The 19,501-nt window shown below is 38.9% G+C and overlaps 2 protein-coding genes across 19 annotated transcripts in view; one reads left to right on the top strand and one right to left on the bottom strand.

Moving 5' to 3' along the window:
- Positions 1–9,099, bottom strand: part of ZFP91 (ZFP91 zinc finger protein, atypical E3 ubiquitin ligase) — a 49,816-nt gene extending 40,717 nt beyond the window's left edge. For 3 of the 9 annotated variants that reach the window (XM_058438709.1, XM_058438710.1, XM_058438711.1), the window contains exons 1-2: positions 8,537–8,991; positions 3,061–3,089 (exon numbers count right to left, since the gene is read on the bottom strand). In XM_058438709.1, the coding sequence (XP_058294692.1) occupies positions 3,061–3,089; positions 8,537–8,877 (370 nt within the window). In that variant the 5' untranslated portion in view covers positions 8,878–8,991. Of the gene's footprint in view, positions 1–3,060; positions 3,090–8,536 lie in introns of all 9 variants that reach the window. The other 6 variants (XR_009213531.1, XM_058438706.1, XM_058438708.1 and 3 more) reach the window with 4 other exon arrangements.
- A 48-nt stretch (positions 9,100–9,147) lies between these two features.
- The window catches only part of LPXN (leupaxin), a 50,726-nt gene continuing 40,372 nt past the window's right edge, over positions 9,148–19,501 (top strand). The window contains exons 1-3 of one of the 10 annotated variants that reach the window (XM_058438714.1): positions 9,845–9,857; positions 13,784–13,861; positions 17,481–17,638. In XM_058438714.1, the coding sequence (XP_058294697.1) occupies positions 13,807–13,861; positions 17,481–17,638 (213 nt within the window). In that variant the 5' untranslated portion in view covers positions 9,845–9,857; positions 13,784–13,806. The other 9 variants (XM_058438717.1, XM_058438719.1, XM_058438715.1 and 6 more) reach the window with 9 other exon arrangements.

Genomic DNA, 19,501 nt, shown 5'->3' with positions numbered 1-19,501 from the left:
ATAAACAACCTAACATTAATAACTGGAGCACTGCCCACATCTACTGGATTCTACAGTATTTATTATCAGTCCATTAAACACTTAAAACATACTTTAATAAACATTAAGTTATTCCGGTCTCCATTTTTATGTTTTATCTTGAGAAGCAGTTTTAACTATTATTCCTCACTAAGGACATTAACAGATGGGAGAAAAAAAAATCAGGCTTCATTACATGTCTAGTCAGAGGTTAGAAAGTGAAGTAAGTTAAAATGAACACTGGGATAACTAAAAATTACATGTAGGTAGACCATTCTTTTACTTTATAATCAAAGTAAAACACTGGTTCAAAACAGAGAAACAATGAAAACATAAAGCCAAGTTAAAAAGGAACTAGATCTCCATCCCTCAAGATTTCTGCTAACACTCTTGGAAACTCCACAATGATGAAGATAATACTCCGCCAGCGGTAAACTAAGCTTTCAAGTTTGAAGTATTTTTTCCTTTTTAACTTCTGTGTGGAATGTTCCTTGTTCAAATTAACTACCTGCATATTCAGGTGTAATCTCAAATGTCACCTCACCAAAAGGTCTTCCCTTATCATTTCATCTAAACTCAGCTTTCCCAACTCCAACTACATCAAACATTATTACACTGTTTTGACTTCTTCATTTATTTGATTACCAGTAGAATCCAGTGCCTAGAACAGCGCCGGACACATAGTGGATGCTCAACAATTACTTGTTGAATGAGTTAACACTATTTTAGCATAGTAGCTTTCCATTTGTTTTATATACCAATCACGGTTTAAAAAGGGTAGCAAAAACAGGAACTAATACTCATGTTTATTATTTCAGTTGGAAAAAAATGAATGTAGCACTTTGCAACTTAATTTAAAAAACATGGAAAGTTGCCTACTCTGTGTGTGCAATATTGTTTATGTGTATGTCAAAGGTTCTTCCCTTCAACTCAAAGAAGGCATACAATTTCTAGATGGTTTGAGTAGATAAGAGTAAAAACAATCCTGAAGACATCTTTTCAGCATTAATACAACAGAAGGCCAGTCTTACCTCTAAATAATAAAACCTGTTTAAAGTTTTGAAAAACCCTTAACTTCTGAAATGAACATGAGTTATTTCAGTTAAAATTTAGCAGACTGAACATGAGGACTATTCCAGAGTAACAGAATAACTGAGAAGTTAAATGACCAGAAGAAAAGTAATTAAGGTGAATTCTAAATATGAAACACAACTGGAAAAAGTGACTACCCGAGCCTTCATTTCTTTATTCATTCATCTTGTATGAATGTTACAGTTCTTACATACCTATCTACTGTTCATAGAGTTGAACAGCTACCTTAATAGGTAAACTAATAGAGATGAAGATTGGCATTTGAGAATATCTAGATCCAGGGCCTTTAAACAGTAAAGTGGGATTAATCTTCGGATCAAATTATCCAGAATGCAGTTTTAATCTCTCCACAGCTGCACAACCACAAAACATGCCAATAAGTCAACTTCTAGTTTAAGACATCTACACTCGAGGCAGGCGGATCACTTGAGGCCAGGAGCTCAAAACCAGCCTGGCTAAACCCTGTCTCTACTTAACAAACAAAAAAAAGACATTTACCCAAAGGTCATCTACTTTTCTTTCCAAAAGGGGCTCCAAATTTCCACCTTTCTTCAAGTTCGCCTCAAGGCAACTCATAGTGATTTCTTTGGACACGTAAGGCAATTTCAGCTCTGACAAAAGCAGGTTGCTTTTTGTTTTAATCAGAATGCTCTAGACGTGTTACCTGTCTCTACATTTTCTCTAGATCATAAAATCTGCGAATTGATCTCTGAATAAGAAATGTGAGACCTTCCATTTTTGGCAGACATAACCTATTTTCTAAGTAACAACAACAGGAACAAAAAACTTGCTAGACAAAATAATCATGCAAAGGTTTCTACATAAAAAAAAAAAGCCAGGTATGAAAAACCTCTGCCTGGTATACTATGAAATATTAGACTCAGATTCCAAAATTCAGAGAAATAAGAAACCTCAGCATTGAAACCTAATTATTTACAAAGCAGCCACCACCAATTCAAGTTATTGGTTCTTAAATTACACTATCATTCTTCCATATGGCACAAAATCCAGGCTTTAAACTTGCCTTATACGTTCTCGAATTCTTTATCAAGAACAGAAAAATCTTAAGATTCTCATGTACATGTAATACATACACTGATATATAAAATGCATATACATATATTCTTTTATAAAAATAGTAGTATGGTATAAGTAGACCTTAAAAGCTAATTGACTCTCAGATACTAGGTGGATTCTAGGAGTTTGGAAACTGGCTGTGTCAAGCCTGGGTCAAGGTCACACACAATAAATGAAATGTGCCTAAAAGTGTATTTGTTCAGTTTTAAGGAGGATGCTGTGTGTTTGAATTTAACAGCAAGGAACACACCCAAAAACTAGAAAAAAACAAAAATGAAACGAATAAGCAACTGGTCCAATACGTTAGGGCAATTTTAATAACCTAATCTGTAAAGCCAGAATAAAGTATTTTAAAAGGTATTGAAAAAGTGAACATTAGTTTCCTGCCATAATCCAGGAAAACAGAAAACTATAATACATACATCTGGTGTGCTAATACTCAGATTTAAAGAAAAATGACCTAATATTGACCTAATTTAATTATTCACCAGGCTGAATTCTTAGAACACTTGGCATTCTTCACCCTGCAATTTTAATCTGTATCTCCACTAGCATAAAAATGTTTGCCTTCACTTCACCTGTACACTGTGTATCCTTCCAGTCTGTTACCTCATTTAAAAATAAAAGGCTTAAGAAAGTTACTATAAATTACCATCAAACAATTTGATTTGTCATTATTAGGTTTCTAAATAATGCCAATATACTCTTTATCCAAACCTGCTGTCGTCTTAAATAGATTCTAACAACTCTAGCAATTTTTTACCAAGTAAAAATTACTTTTAAATGGGAACCAATTTGAATGATGAGGCTTTCTAACAGATTATAAGATAATCAGTGTAATGTATGCTAGAGGTAAGGATGACCAAGTCTTACCTTTATCAGTTGTTACTTTTTCTATGCATCTGAAAGAAATAAGAATCAAACATTAATGAACAATCTAGCACATTTTCTGAAAATATAAATATTTATCTCTTTCAGGTTCGCCTCCAGAGTGATAAAGAAAGCATCTAGACCAGTGTTGTCCTACAGAATTTTCAGCAGTGATGGAAACATATCTGCACTGTCCAATATGGCAGTCGCATGTGGCCACTGAGCACCTGAAACAGTTCATGTAATTGTGAAAGTGAATTTTTAATTTTGATTAATGTAAATTTAAATAGCCACATGTGGCTACCATAACTGACAGCACAGAGCTAGAATATCATTCAAAACACCTGTTTTTAACTAAGATATTGATACAAAGAAAATATTACTAATTTTGTTATATTAAGTGATTATATAAGAAAACATTCTTATTTTATATAAATGTACTAACTAGAGATGAAATGACAATGTTTGGGATGTGTTCTAAAATACTTCTGCCAAAACAGGGGGATGGACATAGCAAGCACGGCAAAATCTCAGCTAGGTGATCAATACTGGAGTTTCATTATACTATTTTCCCTATTTTGTGTATATTTAACAATTTTCATAATAAAAACTCAATGAACTGTTAAAAAGACCCTAAAATTGTTTGTTAAGACCAAATCAAAATCTACTTGTAAAAAGACAATAGATGGACCTCACAAGTAAATGTAACTTGCCCTTTACAAATTAAAAAGCAACAGTAAAGAGCTTAAAAATTGTTATAGCCTGAAGATTTTTTAAAAACCCCCCAACACAACAAAAATCAGACATATCCCCAGGTTTTTAATTCAGAAAAATTTCTCTCATACATAACTGGTGAGAACAGTATAATGAACTTCCTATACTTACTACTAAAATTCAAAAATCAACAGGCCCTGAACATTTATCTTACAGAAACCACAGACTATCTCTGAATAGTACAAAGTTTTTTTGTTGTTGCTCCTCCCAAAAGTAAACCTAATGAAGACTCTATTATGTTACATTATGTTATAAATACCCAAACAAATACAGAAGCCACAGTGTAATACAAAAATCTATTCTACTTAGAAAGAATAGTTATCATTGTTTGTTCCATACTTTTTTAAAAAAGACTGGCATTATAATTTTATTTTAAATCACATTACCAATGTCCCAATTAACACACCATAACTGCTAATCATCCTATCTTTAAAAACTACAAAAATAATTGCTAAATTTTTGAAAAATTATATAACAAACTTTCCCCAAAACCTTGAAAGTTGGTTCAATGTTTCTATCATATTAAGATCCTGATCACTCAGGATTTCAGTCTTGTACAACTGAAGGCTTCTCCAAAGAACTGTAAGTTTTTTCAATTCAGAGTATTACCACCTCTTCATCCTCACTATCCATGACCTTCAAAATGGAAACAGCAAGAAAGGTCACCTAAAGGTTTATTACTGTTTTAATTTTAGCAAGAAAATATACCAAAAATGGAATTTCATAAACCACAAAATAAAACTACTTTCCTTAATCCGAACCTGAAGGAAGACATCTAAAAATACTCAGTATTAGCTAATATGGTTACTCAACAGCGAAGTTAGAATTTTTAAAAAGTATTTGTCCCTAAAGTTTTAAGTTCTGAAATGCACAGGATAAACGAAGGGCTATTATATGTAAGAATGAAAAGAAGACTTACACATTTTAACCTAGTCTTAATTTGACAATTTCATTCCCTGTTAGCAGAATGCATGGATGAATCAGAAAAAAATCATAGACAAAAACTACTATACTAATGCTACTAGATTTTACTTCAAAAATTAAGGAACTCCTGACCTCGGGTGATCCACCCACCTCATCCTCTCAAAAGTGCTGGGATTACAGGCGTGAGCCACCACGCCTGGCTGGGAAATACTTTAATGGTACTTTAATTTTTATTACTATATATTACTATATATATTATATATATTACTGTATATAAGATATACAGTAATAGTATATATATTATATATATTTATATATAATATATACAGAGTATATAAACGTGCACTTGAAATAACTGTAATTTACTGGCTAACATACAGCAAATGATCATCAGTCTTACTGTTAGCATGGATACATAAACTTTCTTCAAATTTGGTTTATTTTTCCTACTAGCTATGCTTCAATTTATCACGATTCTAGCATTTAACTCTGTGCCTCTCTTGAGCACATACAATGAAAAATTTTTATTTCCCCTTCATCCACAACTATTTCCTCTTCCCAATAACCCCTAAATAGTTCATTGTAAAAAGAAGTTGTTATAAACATCAGATTATAAAAACTGTTAAGCTAAATATGGAACTATAAAGCTCATCTCACAAATCCATAAAATATCAATTATAAATGAAGCAATTATAAATGAAGAGGTTAAGTGACTTGCTCAAGGCCACTTACTGCATAGTACAAAGCTGGAACATAAAACTTTCTGACTAAAGTCCAATGCTTTATCCACTCTATTATTTTGCCTTCCAATGGGAACAGAGGTTTCAACCAATCCAAATCTATCTATTTCTTGACCTTTTAAACTATGGTATACTTTATTATCACTTTAATTAAGAGAATCAAATGTAGGTTAAACAGCTGATTACTAAGACTGTATACAGGGAAATGCTGGGATATGGAAAAAGGACTAGCGTGAACAAGTTATACAGAATAAACCTTCCTTTTTAAAATTTTCAAAATGTCATTTGGAAAACAGAAATGACTCAAAGTCAAAGATACTAGACCAGGGTTTGGACTCAAAACCTCTTGAAATATCTTAAAGGATTAAATTACATAGAAAAAATTAAGTCTTAAAATGTATTTTATGACTGAAAATCTTTACACCATACACACATTTGACTTATCTCCACTAATCAATGCATCTCTCCCTTACACCCCAAGGTCCCTGAAGATGAGGGCCATGTCTCATTTTTCTTTCTACCACCTAGTTCAGCATAGTACCAGGCCCAGATACTGATCAAACAAGTTTGCCAAGCTAAAATGCTTTAGCATTCCTTTGATTTCCAGATTATGGAATAAGGTAAAAATGTGTAACAAAAACTTTATTATGATGAAAATTTGTTTAACAACCTGATCAAAAACACAGTCAAGAAATAATTTTGGGGCTGAAAGAAGAATACCATTGTCACTACTATTTTTTAATGATATTGGATGGGAGGGGGGTGGCACTAAGAATTCAGACTTATTTCTTCCTCCCCACAAGGAACATTGTGCAGAAAAAAGGAAGGAATTTAATTAAGTCATCTTCATCCATATACAACAGTAACATTTATATGGAATTAAAGCGTCACTAGTACTTTGTTGCCAAGAGTTAGGGCAAAAATAAATCATGACAGCAGGTAAAATTACTATTTTAGATAAAAAGTATTTATTTTCCTTCAAAAATTAAACAGCAGGCTGGGCGCAGTGGCTCACGCCTGTAATCCTAGCACTTTGGGAGGCTGAGGCGGGTGGATCACCTGAGGTCAGGAGTTGGAGACCTACCTGGCCAATATGGTGAAACCTCACCTCTACCAAAATTATAAAAATTAGCTCGGATTGGTGGCGAGCGCCTGTAATGCCAGCTGCTCGGGATGCTGAGACAGGAGAATTGCTTGAAGCCAGGAGGTGGAGGTTGCAGTGAGCAGAGATCATCGTGGCACTGCTCCAGCCTGGGCGACAGAGCAAAAACTCCATCTCCAAAAAAAAAAAAAAAAAAAAAAAAAAAAATTAAACGGCAGGTACCATTTTAGACATAATTATCTTGAGATATAGGTATATTTAACTTTCAAGGGGTAGGTGAGAATAAAAGGAAATTTTAAAAATATTTTAAGTATTACCCTCTCTACGAATTGTAATATTAAAGAGTGAAAATATCATATTTTGCATAATTTACATGAAAAGCATCACTACAAACCACTCAAGGATCTACCATCTCACCATTACTGAAAAACGCAACTTGTACTTAGTATTTACAACAGGCATTGTGTCTAGCGCTTCACAAGCTGTATTTAATTCTCACAAACTCACGTTGTAGAGATTACCCGCTATAGGTAAGGAAACTAAGGCATTGGGTAGGTTAAGGAATTTGCTCACGGAATTCATGGCCAAATGAGGTCAATGATATACATGTATCTTTTCAAATTTATGAGATTAAACAATACAGAACTATAAAATTTTTGTAAGATGAAATGCATCTACAGCAATTAGAAGTCTAATTGCAGCTGAATCTGTTAAGTACAGATTTTTGCTGTCGACAGAACTGCAGTTCTTACAATAAATTCTCTAAATTATGTTAACTTAGCGGACATTCAAAAATTTGAAAGCATATCTAATACCACAATATGATTACCTCTGAATTTTATTTCTCTTTCTGAGAGGCTTCTAAGGCAAGCATGCCAAGACACAGGCTTAACTCTTAATTTTGGACAAAGTCTGTTTCAAGTTTTAAATCTATTAGGTCTGGTTTAAGTCAAACCTTGCCACTATCTCTACTGGAAGAAAGGGAACACTTAAAACTGACTCCCCCTCACTTCAATTTTCTCTGTTTTAACTAATTTGTTTTCACTCAAAAGTCAAAGGTCACTAATGATGTTTTCAGTCATGAACTGAATGGTTAATGTGATTAATTTCTACAATTTACAAACTTGTGTGCTTCAGTATTCTTAACATGAGTATTATTTTAACGAACAATTTAAAACAATGCTCCTGGCCACCTGTTCATGTTTCCTCTATTACGTCTAGGTAAAGGAATTCCTCTCAGATGATTCTAATTTTAAGGATGAAGTTCCTACATTTAAAAACACGAAACAAAAAGAGAAAACATATGCTACTTAGTAAAAACAAACATTAAAGAATACTCATATAATTTTACGTGAAAGACTCCATACTTAAAATCGTAGCAGTGGGCTTTTACCCCGACCATAATAAGTAGCAGATTTCTCAAAAGAATGAGAAGGGTTGTGAAAATTTAGAAAAGTGAAAAAAAAAAAGCTACATAAACATACTAGTACAGCTGGCTCTTGAGCTAACGCGAAGAGGGGGGGACACATTTTTGAAGGCTATGATCGGGCTGTGGATTCCCTAAAGGGCATGTGATGTAATACTGGAGAGCCGCCTAAAGGAAAGGGATAGGTTGACAAAGGGGGTGCGGATGCCAGAAAGAGGGATGAGCCTGCGGGTGGCAGGGAGGAGGTGGATCACTAGCGAGTGCAGGGGTGTATCAAAAGATGATTTCGGGGAGTGGGGAAACGGCCCGACAGGCGAGGGTACGGGAGCGAGGAGGGTGGCGCAGAGAAGAGCCATGAAGGCTCCCGGGGAAACGGTGTGACACATCTGGCGTGCGGAGCCGGCAGGGGGCAGACCAGGCAGGATGTCACGTGGAGCAGGCGCTACGGGAGCCGAGAGGGTTGCGTACGGACAGAGGGGGGTCTTTCCCACCGCCTGAAAGACTGTTACTCACAGGAGTCGCGGACTCTTCTTGCCCTGAACTGGAGACGGGGACTTCGCGGCCTGGGGCTGCTGCCCAGGGACGTCGAGAGGCCTGGCGCTGGGGCTGCTCCTCCGCCGGCGGGGATACTCGGCCTTCCTCCGGCGGGACACAGCTGCAGCGGCGGCGGCCGCAGCGGCCCGGCCTCGGTCCCGACCTCCTCTCAGCACGCGGCTGCTAGTGGTCCCTGCAGGCGCCGCCGCGGCCGCCTCAGGGGGCCGTTGTTGGGGCTCCTCAGGAGCCGCCTTGGCCGCCTCTCCCCCTTCCTGGTCCTGCTGCTCCGGGGGTCTCGGCTCTTCCGTCTCCCCCGGCATCGGGGCTTGTCCGTCCCCCACCCCCTAGTCCCAGGCGGCGGAGGCGGAGGCGGCGGCCTCGGCGCTGCTCCCCCCGCCCCCTCGCCTCCCGAAGCCTGCGGCTCACTCTCACCCTGCGCTCCTCTTTCCCCCCTCCCCTCCGCCCGGCTCCGAGGGCGCCCCCCCCACCCCCTGCCACTCAAGGTCCTCTACTGCTGGCGGCGCGCGCGCGCGCCCGCCACAGACGCTCAGCGGGCCAATCGGAGAACAGGACAGGCTTCCTCACCCCGCCCCTCGCGGTCTTACACGCAGTGGCGTCCCAGGTTCCCTCCCCCACCCCTTCCTTCAGCCAATCAGGAAACGGCTAAAAGGGAGCGCGCGAGGTTTCCTTCCCCGCGCACCCGTTCTCACCGTTAAACGGCTGTGTCTCGCGACAATCCCAAAGTGACCTTTTTCCCCCCTCCAGAGTTCAATGCGCGCTAGGGGCAGTGCGAGGGGCAGGTCTCGCGAGGGAGGCGGGTGAGAAGAAATCGCACTTCTTTCCCCGCCTCACACAAACCCTAGACTGGCTGCGCGCGCACCTGCCTCCCTAAGGAGCCACTGATACCACAAGGGCTCTTTCTATTCTTCAGGCCGCAGAAGTAGCCTGGGCGTTCTTGCGCCTCCACCCTACCCCACTTTCCTGTCTTTGGCCTTTCTGTCCCCAGCGCCGCCAGATCTTGCGCGGAGAAGGGGGTAGTATTTTGAGCTGTCGCTTCTCCTTTAAGAAAAAAAGCCCCGTCAGTTGCCGGATGAAAGTCTCCGAAAAAATGGCGGCGGCAAAACGGAGGCGGGGTTATGAGGGCAACGAGGGCCTGCCTCTTGGCGCATGCGCACCGTTAACTTAACCAAAGGCTTTCTGGGAGATGAAGTCTTATTTCGCCTAGGCTTTAGGAAAAATAGGTGGGAAACCAGAGGTGGAGAGGATGCCGGGAGGTTCTGACTGATTCACGACGGGAAAGGTAGTTTACTTTCCGCAGTCTAGAGTTTACTTTTTTTCGGGAGGCAGTGTTTCCGGGTTAGGTCGCGACGCGTGCCGTACATCCGGGCTCAAACGTCGAGCCAATTGCTGGTCTGATGGGAGGGTTTTTCCTACTTTTTCTTACTTTTTATCTGGGCGTTGTACCTTTCTCGGGGTGTCTGCGTAACTGCCCAGACTTACCTTGGTTTGGTCAGATGACACCTCCTCTGGGACTGGCTAGCCAGCGTTCATGTCTACATTATTGATCTCGTCGTCCTGTGTGTGAGTCACTCACCTGTGAGCTCCTAGAGGTCAGGGACTGAATCTGGTTCCATGGGGTCCTCGGGTCCTCGGAGCCCTAGCACAAGGCCCACTACTCAGTTGGCTCTTAATCAAATCTGTGAAACGAATTATAAAGTTGCTTTTTCTACCAGACCTTGTTGGGACACCAAGGAGCCGGCGTCGGTTGCTTAACTTGGATGCAGTGCCTGACCTAGAGGGAGGCGAAAGGGTTGTTAGCGTGACGTGACTCTGGTGACCTACACCGAGAAGCTGAAGGGTCTCTTAAGCTCTGCGGCCGGAAGCCATCTGCTTTTGCGGTTTATACAGTAGCAACTTTATCAGAAGTTACCTTTCTGCACACTAGCGTGTGACGTTAATTTGTCTTCCTGATTCATCAAAGGGAGTTTCCGTTGCAGTTGGTGATGCAGTGGGCCTCTCCCATTTCTTTTTTCTTTTCATCCATTACAATCAAGGAACGATTTGCAAGAACATCCTTTACCTCTGGAAAATAAGGCATCCAGGGCTAAAAGTCCCAAAAGAAAGAAGCTGGAAACAAGATCTGGGGATCCAATTTTAAATTTCACATTAATATTCAGTTAAACTGTAGACAAGTGCTGAAGTACATTTTTCCTTCCAGTACTTTGACTCAGATACCACTTCATATTAGACAAATGTTTTATATTATCTACTGAGTATTTTGCATTTTCATAGGGCTAATGTCATTTTCAGTTGTAATAATCGATTGGCATAGTGTCAATGGAAATTTTTTAAGATTGAGTTTGCAGTGAGCAGACTTTTGGAAGGAACAGTGCTGACATCCAGTGGATGCTCAAAGTAATACAGAGGAGAAATCTTTCAAAAAAAAAAAAATGTACAGACAGTGGAATGCAGAATGAATTATTCCAAAAAAAAAAAAAAAAAAAAGCTACTGTGGGCTGGATGTGGTAGCTCACCCCCAGAATCCCAGCGCTTTTGGATGCCAAAGTGGGAGGATCCCTTGAGGCCAGAACTTCCAGACCAGCCTGGGCAACATAGGGAGACCACCCTCTACATAAAAAATAAAATAGTTTTTAAGCTAACCTAGTGGCGTGATGGGATGCACCTACGGTCCCAGCTACTCCAGAAGCTGAGAAGGGCAAATCGCTTGAGTCCAGGAGTTCGAGTTGGAGGTTACACTGAACTATGATAGTACCATTGCACGCCAGCCTGGGTGACAGAGAGCTTGTCTCTAAAAAAAAAAAGGCTACTGTGTTGTAGAGGAAAGATCGCAGACTTTGCAATTATAGTAAGTAGCAAAGCTACCAATTAATTATCTTAGCAAGTTGCTATTACATGAACCTATTTCACCATTGGTAAAAAAGGGGAAAAATCTATTTCACAGGGCCATAATTATAGTTCCTTACATATTGCCTTTTTGTAGTAGGCCTTTTGTAAATGTTTCTTTCAAGGTGAATAAATCACAGTGGTAAAAAAGGTGAAGAGTTAACCTCAGTGTCACTTTCCAAAGAAATTGCTATAAGGCAGTGTATCTAGGCAGGGATTATGCTTAATTGAGATACACACAGTTTAACATCTGGTGTCAAACCTGGCTTCCTTCTTTGTGACCCCCTATAGATGTTCGCTTTTGGGACCACTGAGTAAACCAGGCCCTGATAATCCAAGCATGAATCCACTTCTGCCCTACTTTTAAGGATTTACATTCCATGCAGGAAAGCAGATAAGCATAATTTCTGAATAAATAAGACAACAAAATGAAATGGATGCTGGTCAACTCTGATGGAAATTTTAAGAAGGAGACTATGCCTCTATGGTCTCCCAGCTTCACAGAAAAAAAAGAAAAAAAGAAAGATGCTCAGAGTGGGGTACGTACACTTGGAAAAAACCCAAGTGTAAGTCTGCCATTCCCATGAATCCAAGATGAATCCTGGCACAGAGTAGGTCCTCAAATTTTGCAAAATTAATTTTGAATCTTTATCACCCTGGCCAATGCACTGCCATAACGCAAATCTTACTATCTACCTTTCTATGTCAGTCCCATTTTTAAAACTGTGTAACCTATGAAAAAAAAAAAAAACCAAATCAGAAGAGAGGAAGTGCTAAGTAAATACAGGAACCAAAAAGGGTTATAGAGGCTGCCTTACGCTGTCTCATCCAGTTCTTGTGCGGTCCTCTTCTTCAGCACATGCCAAAGCTGTTCCTCACAGCCTGTGAGACAAGAGCATCTTGGATGTAGGACAATGGAAGAGTTAGGTGAGTGAGGAGCTTGGAGGAGAAACTCTGAGGGAGTGAAGACTTGGCTGCCATCTCCTTATGTGGTGGGGTATACTTCTGGCTAGACTGAGGATAGTAATGGAAGATTTTATTTTCACTTCTTTCCTGTCCTCAGCCCTGCCAAGAGTGAAGCATGAGGAACTATGATTGTTTTGGGGAACTACGGGTTCACTGTTTGCAGTGGCAAAATAGATGGAGAGTTTGGTGCTAACCGCAGAATAAACTCTTGGCAAATACTTTTGGACTGGATTGTTACTGCAATTGTCTTATTATGGGCGTTTTGCCCTTTGGAGGTCACTGGAGATCATAAGGTGGCCACATAGCAAGACAATGCAGAGATGTGATTTGAGGAGGAAAAGAAAGAGCAAAAAGGGAGTTGGGGTGTTATGAGGAAGAAAAGATGGACTAGAAGTATGAGAATGAGGGATCTGTAGAGGTTGGAAAAAGGCCAGAGTGGTTTCATTTGTTCCATGTTTTAGTATTAAATCAAGAAGGCATAGCACTCTAACTCTAGTGATTTTGTTGCTAAGCTTTTTATTCAGAAGAATTCTGAAGGAAGAGATTACTGTGGCCTGAAAATATGACACCTCCTTCCACTCTAAGGCAATTAAAACCAGCAGTGGAACTATTAGCCACATTAACCAGAGAAATCCTGGATTTCAAACCTTTGGAGTAATGTAAGGTTTGTCATTCTTGGGACTCATTCCATAGCCTTTGCCAACATCTGTTGCCAGCATCTTAACTAACACTGAGTCACTAAACTATACCCAAATTCCAAACTATATTAATTCCACAGTGTCCTGGTTTGGGGTGTGTTTAGGGATGGGGTATGTCAAAAGTGCAAAAAACAGCAACAAAAATTATCTTGCACATTGTTACATTGTCTTAAAAAAAATGGTGTGTGATTTCAAAGCGGGAGAAACAGGAAAAGTAAAGGGCAAATTACCAGGAGGCAAGAGATGTTAATGAAGAGAAAAAGGTAGCATTTAATAAATATCAAACTGCTTTGGAGGTAAAGTCTATTTTGATAATGGGCCAGACTCTTTTTTGGACTTGGGGTAGAATTCTGATTCTTATCCTACGTGAGTGCTGGGAGAATATGTGAATTTCTGCTTGAGTTCCACTAGGGCTAGGACCTTTTTTCTTTTTCCTTTTTTTCTTTCTGTTTTTTTTTTTTTTTTTTTTTTTTTTTTTTTTTTTTTTTTTTTTTTTTTTGGGCAGGGGAGACACCAAATGGCTTTCATGGCAAATAATTCAAAAGGAAACTAATACTTATTTAGTAAGTCAAGCAAAAACTAGACATTTTTACATATGTTAATCATTTTAGTGTCTGCAGCAACCCTCTGAAATAGGTATTACCCACTTCTTTTTCAGATGAGAAAACTAAGAAAAACAAAATGACTTTTTCAGTGTCACTGTCGGGAACACCTGACACCAAAACTAAGCAACAAGGTGCTCTCTTATTTTAGAAGTTTATTGGTTCTGGTGTTCTGGCCAATGAAGTAAGCCAGATTTAACAGAAATTTATATTGTTTTGCATCTCCTGAGCAGGCTAAATGTTAGGTAAATCTTGTCCGGAAATACAGAAAGTACCAAGTAGCCTGGAAGCTAACATTTGTGCAGATTATCCAGTTGGCTGCATCTCCACAGGCTGTTGATGGCTACACTTCAGCAGTTTCTTCAAATTGTCATCAGCCCAGTAACTACACTTGAGACTTGGTGTGGATCTTTCTTCCTGCTGGCAGAGAAATGGCATCGAGGACAGGTTGGCTCAAGTGAGCAAATATTTCCTGTCTGCAGTAGTGCCTCAGAGGCTAGCAGCTTGTATACACCCAGAAGGTTTTACCTAAACCCTCATTACATAGGCATTAGGCATGATAGATAAAGAGGAACCAGGAGCAGATTCTGCCTCCGAATGAAATCCATGCAACCCACAGAGACTCCCAAGAGACCTCACTTTACTCCTTTCATGTTAATATTGATATTATTCCATCTCCACAGTAAAAGACTACAGAGAAGAATTATAGAGTCTTCAGTCTAGTCCCCACTTCCCCCACCCCCACTGTCCAGGAATCCCATATTTGTCATACTGAAATTAGTCATCTTCAAATTACAAAATCTGGCAAAACGCATAATAACCTCAGAGTGTTGGTGATATGCACACTCATATGAAACAGGAAGAGAAAAGCCTATAACTCATGACCCAGAAAGAAAGGTTTTGATAACTTTGGTTAGCTGGTGCTTCTGAGGGCAACTTCCTACTCTTAGTGGTATGGTTTCCTCTCTCTTATAATCTTTATTGTAAATGGCTTTTTATTTTGAGCTCAGGAGGATCTTTGGCTTCTAGTTAGAGCAAAGCTTAGAAAATAGAAAAGAAAGGGGCTCTAGCTTAATTGAAAGATGCAGAATAAAAATTTGAAATTCTCAAATTTGGTGTGGGGTCTGGCTAATAAAAATCTGATGCAAAAAGTTTTCTTTCTTTTTCTACCTTAGTTTTCTTTATTTTCTTTCTTTCTTTCTTTTTTTTTTTTTTTTTTAGACGGAGTTTTGCTCTTGTTGCCCAAGCTGGAGTGCAATGGCACGGTTTCGGCTCACCGTGACCTCTGCTTCCCAGGTTCAAGTGATTTGCCTGCCTCAGCCTTCCTGAGTAGCTGGGATTATAGGCATGTGCCACCATGCGTGGCTAATTTTGTGTTTTCAGTAGAGACAGGGTTTCTCCATGTTGGTCAGGCTGATCTCGAACTCCCAACCTCAGGCAATCTACCCGCCTTGGCCTCTCAAAGTGCTGCGATTACAGGCATGAGCCGCCGTGCCCGGCCTATTTGTCTTTCTTTTTAAAAAACTTCTATTATAAAGAAATTTAAGTAAGCAAAAGTAGAGAAAATAGTTTAATGAATTCTGATATACCCATCAACCAGTTGAAACAATCAGTTCTTCATCAGTCTTATTTCATATATATATGTCCACCCATTCCTTTCACCCCTGTAATTATGTTAAAACAATTTCAGATGTCATTTTATCTGTAAATATTTTAACACTAACCTCTAAAATAAATAAATATATATTTATACATATAACTGTAATGCCATTGCCATAACCACAACAGCCTTAATAGTAATTCCTTAATATTGTAAAATGCCATCACACCTAAAAACTTAACGGAATTACTTAATATTATCAAATATCATTATCACACCTAAAATAAACAGTACTTGATATTATTTAATATCCAGACAGTATTCAATAGTCTTGATTGTTTCATTTTTAAAGTAGATTTAATGATCCAAATAAAGTTCATACACTGAAATTTATTATGTCTCTCGACTTTTTAATGCTATAGGTTCCCCCTCATCTGTTTTTTCCCATTACAGTTATTCATTTGCCCTAAAGTTTAGTTCAGTTTGCTTATCTCTAAAATGGTACATAAAAGTGAACATTTTTGATAAATGGATGATTATGAAAGATCTGTATATTTCATTTGTTAAAAAAAGATTAGATCTGTAACCCTTAGAAATACTCATTCCTCCAAAATCTAAAATAAATGAAAAATTTGTTTTTTTTTTAATGACCTGTGAAGTTTATTTTCCTTATCTGAGAACTTTAGATGTAGGCAGGTCCTTAGAAATAATATAATTCTGTGTTTAAAGTTTGAAAGCTATAATCTGTGGTAAGAAATCCGCTAGAGATCCACTAATGAGTGTTGAGCCATAATTTGAAAAATACTGTTCTAATCAAATTGCCTTGTTATGTAGATGAGGAAACTGCATCAGAGAAGGACATGACATGCTCAAGGTAACCCAGAGAATATGTATAAGACAGGAGACTGGAACTTATAACTTTCAGTTAGTGCAGGAGCTAGGGATCAGATAGCCCAGATTCAAGTCCTAGTTCTGCATTCATGAGCTTAAGCAAATTATTTTTGTCTCTTTCTTGTGATCTACAAAATAAGAACAATAATATCATCTGCCTCAAAGTGTTAGGATGATTAAATGAAATGTGTAAACTCCTGAGCACAGTGCCTGGCATGTATTAATTTTTATTAATTATTATTTATTTCATTGTAACAGATACTAGTATATAATACTTTTCCAAAAAAAAAAAAAAACAAAGAGTAACAAATCCCAACTATTTAAATTGCAACATCTTACTTGATTTTGCAATATCTCAGTTTTCTCCCCAGCCATTTTTTTCTCTCCACACCCTAAAAGACAGGATACTTATACCTTGCTTTGAAAATTTTGTTACGTGCTCAGGATAATTGTTAAGATTTAAGAAAAAATATCATTAGGATTAAGAATAAGTGTTATTTCCCTCGTATGTTTTGAAACATGGTAATATAATTGCTTATATTTTTCTGATAGAAAAAAGCATTTAGGATTCCTTTCTTTCTTTCTCTTTCTGTCTTTCTTTCTTTCCTTCCTTTCTTTTTTTTTTTTTTTTTTTTTTTGAGACGGTATCACTCCTTTGGCCCAGGCTGCTGGAGTGTGGTGGCGTGATCTCGACTCACCGCAGACTCACCTAGGCGCAGGTGATCCTCCCACCTCATCCTCCCAAGTAGCTGGGACCACAGGTGTGTGCCACCATGCTGGGCTGACTTTTTTGTATTTTTAGTACAGACTGGATTTTGCTGTGTTCCCCTGGTCTGGAACCCCTAGGCTCAAGGGATCCTCCTGCCTCAGCCTTCCAAAGTGCTAAGATTATGGGCATGAGCCACTATACCCAGCCCAGTTTTATTTTTTTCTAATTAAGGATATTTGTGGACAATCTACCCTAAATGAATGATGAAAATTAATACCTGTGGTATAAAAAATCAAATTATAGCATAAGACTATGAAATTGAATGCAACCATAGAAAATAAGAAACAAACCACAATTTATGGAGGCATTAAACATTTCTTGGTAGGATTCACCACATTCTTGAAGTGAAATAAGAAATAAGGGAAAGTAGCTGAAAATAGCCATAACTGAAGAAAAGGAGATGAATGTGGGCACAGTGAAGATATTTAAGGAGAAAATGACTGTAGAGATTTAAATATTCTCTGTCATAATTCTCTTGCTTCTTATGGTGTAGATGCCTTATTGGAGGAACTGGAACGCTCCACCCTTCAGGACAGTGATGAATATTCCAACCCAGCTCCTCTTCCGCTGGATCAGCATTCCAGAAAGGAGAATAACCTTGATGAGACTTCGGAGGTCCTTTCTGTTCAGGATAACACAAGTCCCTTGCCGGTAACTTTTCATTTATTATAGTCCTTAAACATGGATGTTTGAGTGCATTTCTGAAAATTAACTGTATCCCACACAAAATGATATGAAAGGAGAATAATATATCCAAGAAAGAGAAAAAATAATGCCTTAATGTTTATCTAAAGATGTTTTTGGAAAGAGGAGGAGAATTGAGAAAATCATCACAGAGGAATGAGTTTTTGAGAACTAAATTTTTATTTTTATTTATTTTTATTTTTTGAGACAGAGTCGCACTCTGTCTCCAAGGCTGGAGTGCAGTGGCACAATCTCGGCTCACTGCAACCTTCACCTCCCAGGTTCAAGTGATACTCCTGCTTCAGCCTCCCAAGTAACTAGGATTACAGGTACGCACCACCACGCCCAGCTAATTTTTGTATTTTTAGTAGAGATGGGTTTCGTCATGTTGGCCAGGCTGGTCTCAAACTCCTGACCTGAGGTGATCCACCCGCCTCAGCCTCCCAAAGTGCTGGGATTACAGGCATGAGCCATTGCGCCCAGCCAAGAACTAAATTTTTTCTGATGAGCACATGGTCACAGGCAGAGTATTGTCTGATTCACTGGGGATATTCTGATGTTACTGTGGGGGCATCAGAGATGCATGTTGCAGTTTGACTGGAATGGTATTCAGGCCAGAGATCACCTGAGGAAGGCCAGGTGGCAGCGTAGACAAGTCTTCTCAGGGTGACTTTTTAGGGTCACTACTTCCCAGGTCTTATTTTCTGCTGAATAGATTAGGACATTCAATTATTAGTTTACACAGAGATGATGAAGCTCTAGAGAACCAACTCAAACTAACCAAACTGACAAGTGATTATATATATATTTTAAAAACCCAGGGCAGGTGCAATGGCTCAGGCCTGTAATTTCAGCACTTTGGAAGGCTGAGGCAGGGGGATCACTTGAAGCCAGGAATTTGAGACCAGCCTGGGCCACATGGTGAGACCCCCGTCTCTACGAAAAATTAAAAAATGAGCAGGGTGTGGTGGCGCATGCCTATGGTCCCCGCCACTCAGGTGGCTGAAGCAGGAGGATTGCTTAAGCCCAGGTGGTCGAGGCTGCAGTGAGCTATGATTGCGCCACTCCATCCCAGCCTGGCTGACAGAATGAGAGCTTGTCTCAAAAAACAAACAAAAAACAAAAAAACAAAACTCAGAAATCAAATTTATTAATTTATGGTTACAGTTAAAGCTATCAAGTAAAACAGCTATATTTACTCATATATGCATTCTCTTCCTATGGATAAGTCTATATGGATGTACATTATAATTAAAAGGTTGCTTGATGAGAATAGAATTAGTGTAAGATGAATTAAGTAGTTGCTTTTCATAGCTGGTAATTTTGTACTATGATATTTTGATTCATCATTGTTCCCTATATGAAATAGCCAGAAGCACAGACCTGAAATTTGAGCTCAGGGGTAGTTTACCCCCTAACTGTTCTTTTCTCCAGACACATACACAGTTTTAAGGATACGAATTTATCTCTTTACTAGGAAACTAATGTCTTTGTTCTCAGTGTTAGATTATAGCTGTAGGCTCCTAAGTGATCTCCTGCCCTTTCCCCCACTGCAGTCTGTTCTCAAGCAGCCAGGGTCACCTTTAAAAACTAAAGTCAGACCCTGTCATTCTTCTACTCAAAACCCCAAAATGACTCCCCATCTCATTTGGAGTAAAAGCCATAGTCTTATGTTGATCTTTCTGGGGTGAGCATATATCCTGGTTTACCTGAAAGAGTCCTGGGTTTATGCTTGTTTTTCTCACATCCTATTAACTTTATTTTTATCCCAGATTTTCAATTTTATTTAAAATTTTCTTATCAGTATTTGCATTAAGTAAGCCACTATGG

The sequence above is a fragment of the Hylobates moloch genome, unplaced genomic scaffold (genome assembly GCF_009828535.3).
Source record: "Hylobates moloch isolate HMO894 unplaced genomic scaffold, HMol_V3 SCAFFOLD_5, whole genome shotgun sequence".
NCBI lineage: Eukaryota > Metazoa > Chordata > Mammalia > Primates > Hylobatidae > Hylobates > Hylobates moloch.
The sequence above is the reverse complement of the archived record's forward strand: the minus strand, read 5'-3'. Positions and strand labels throughout refer to the sequence as shown.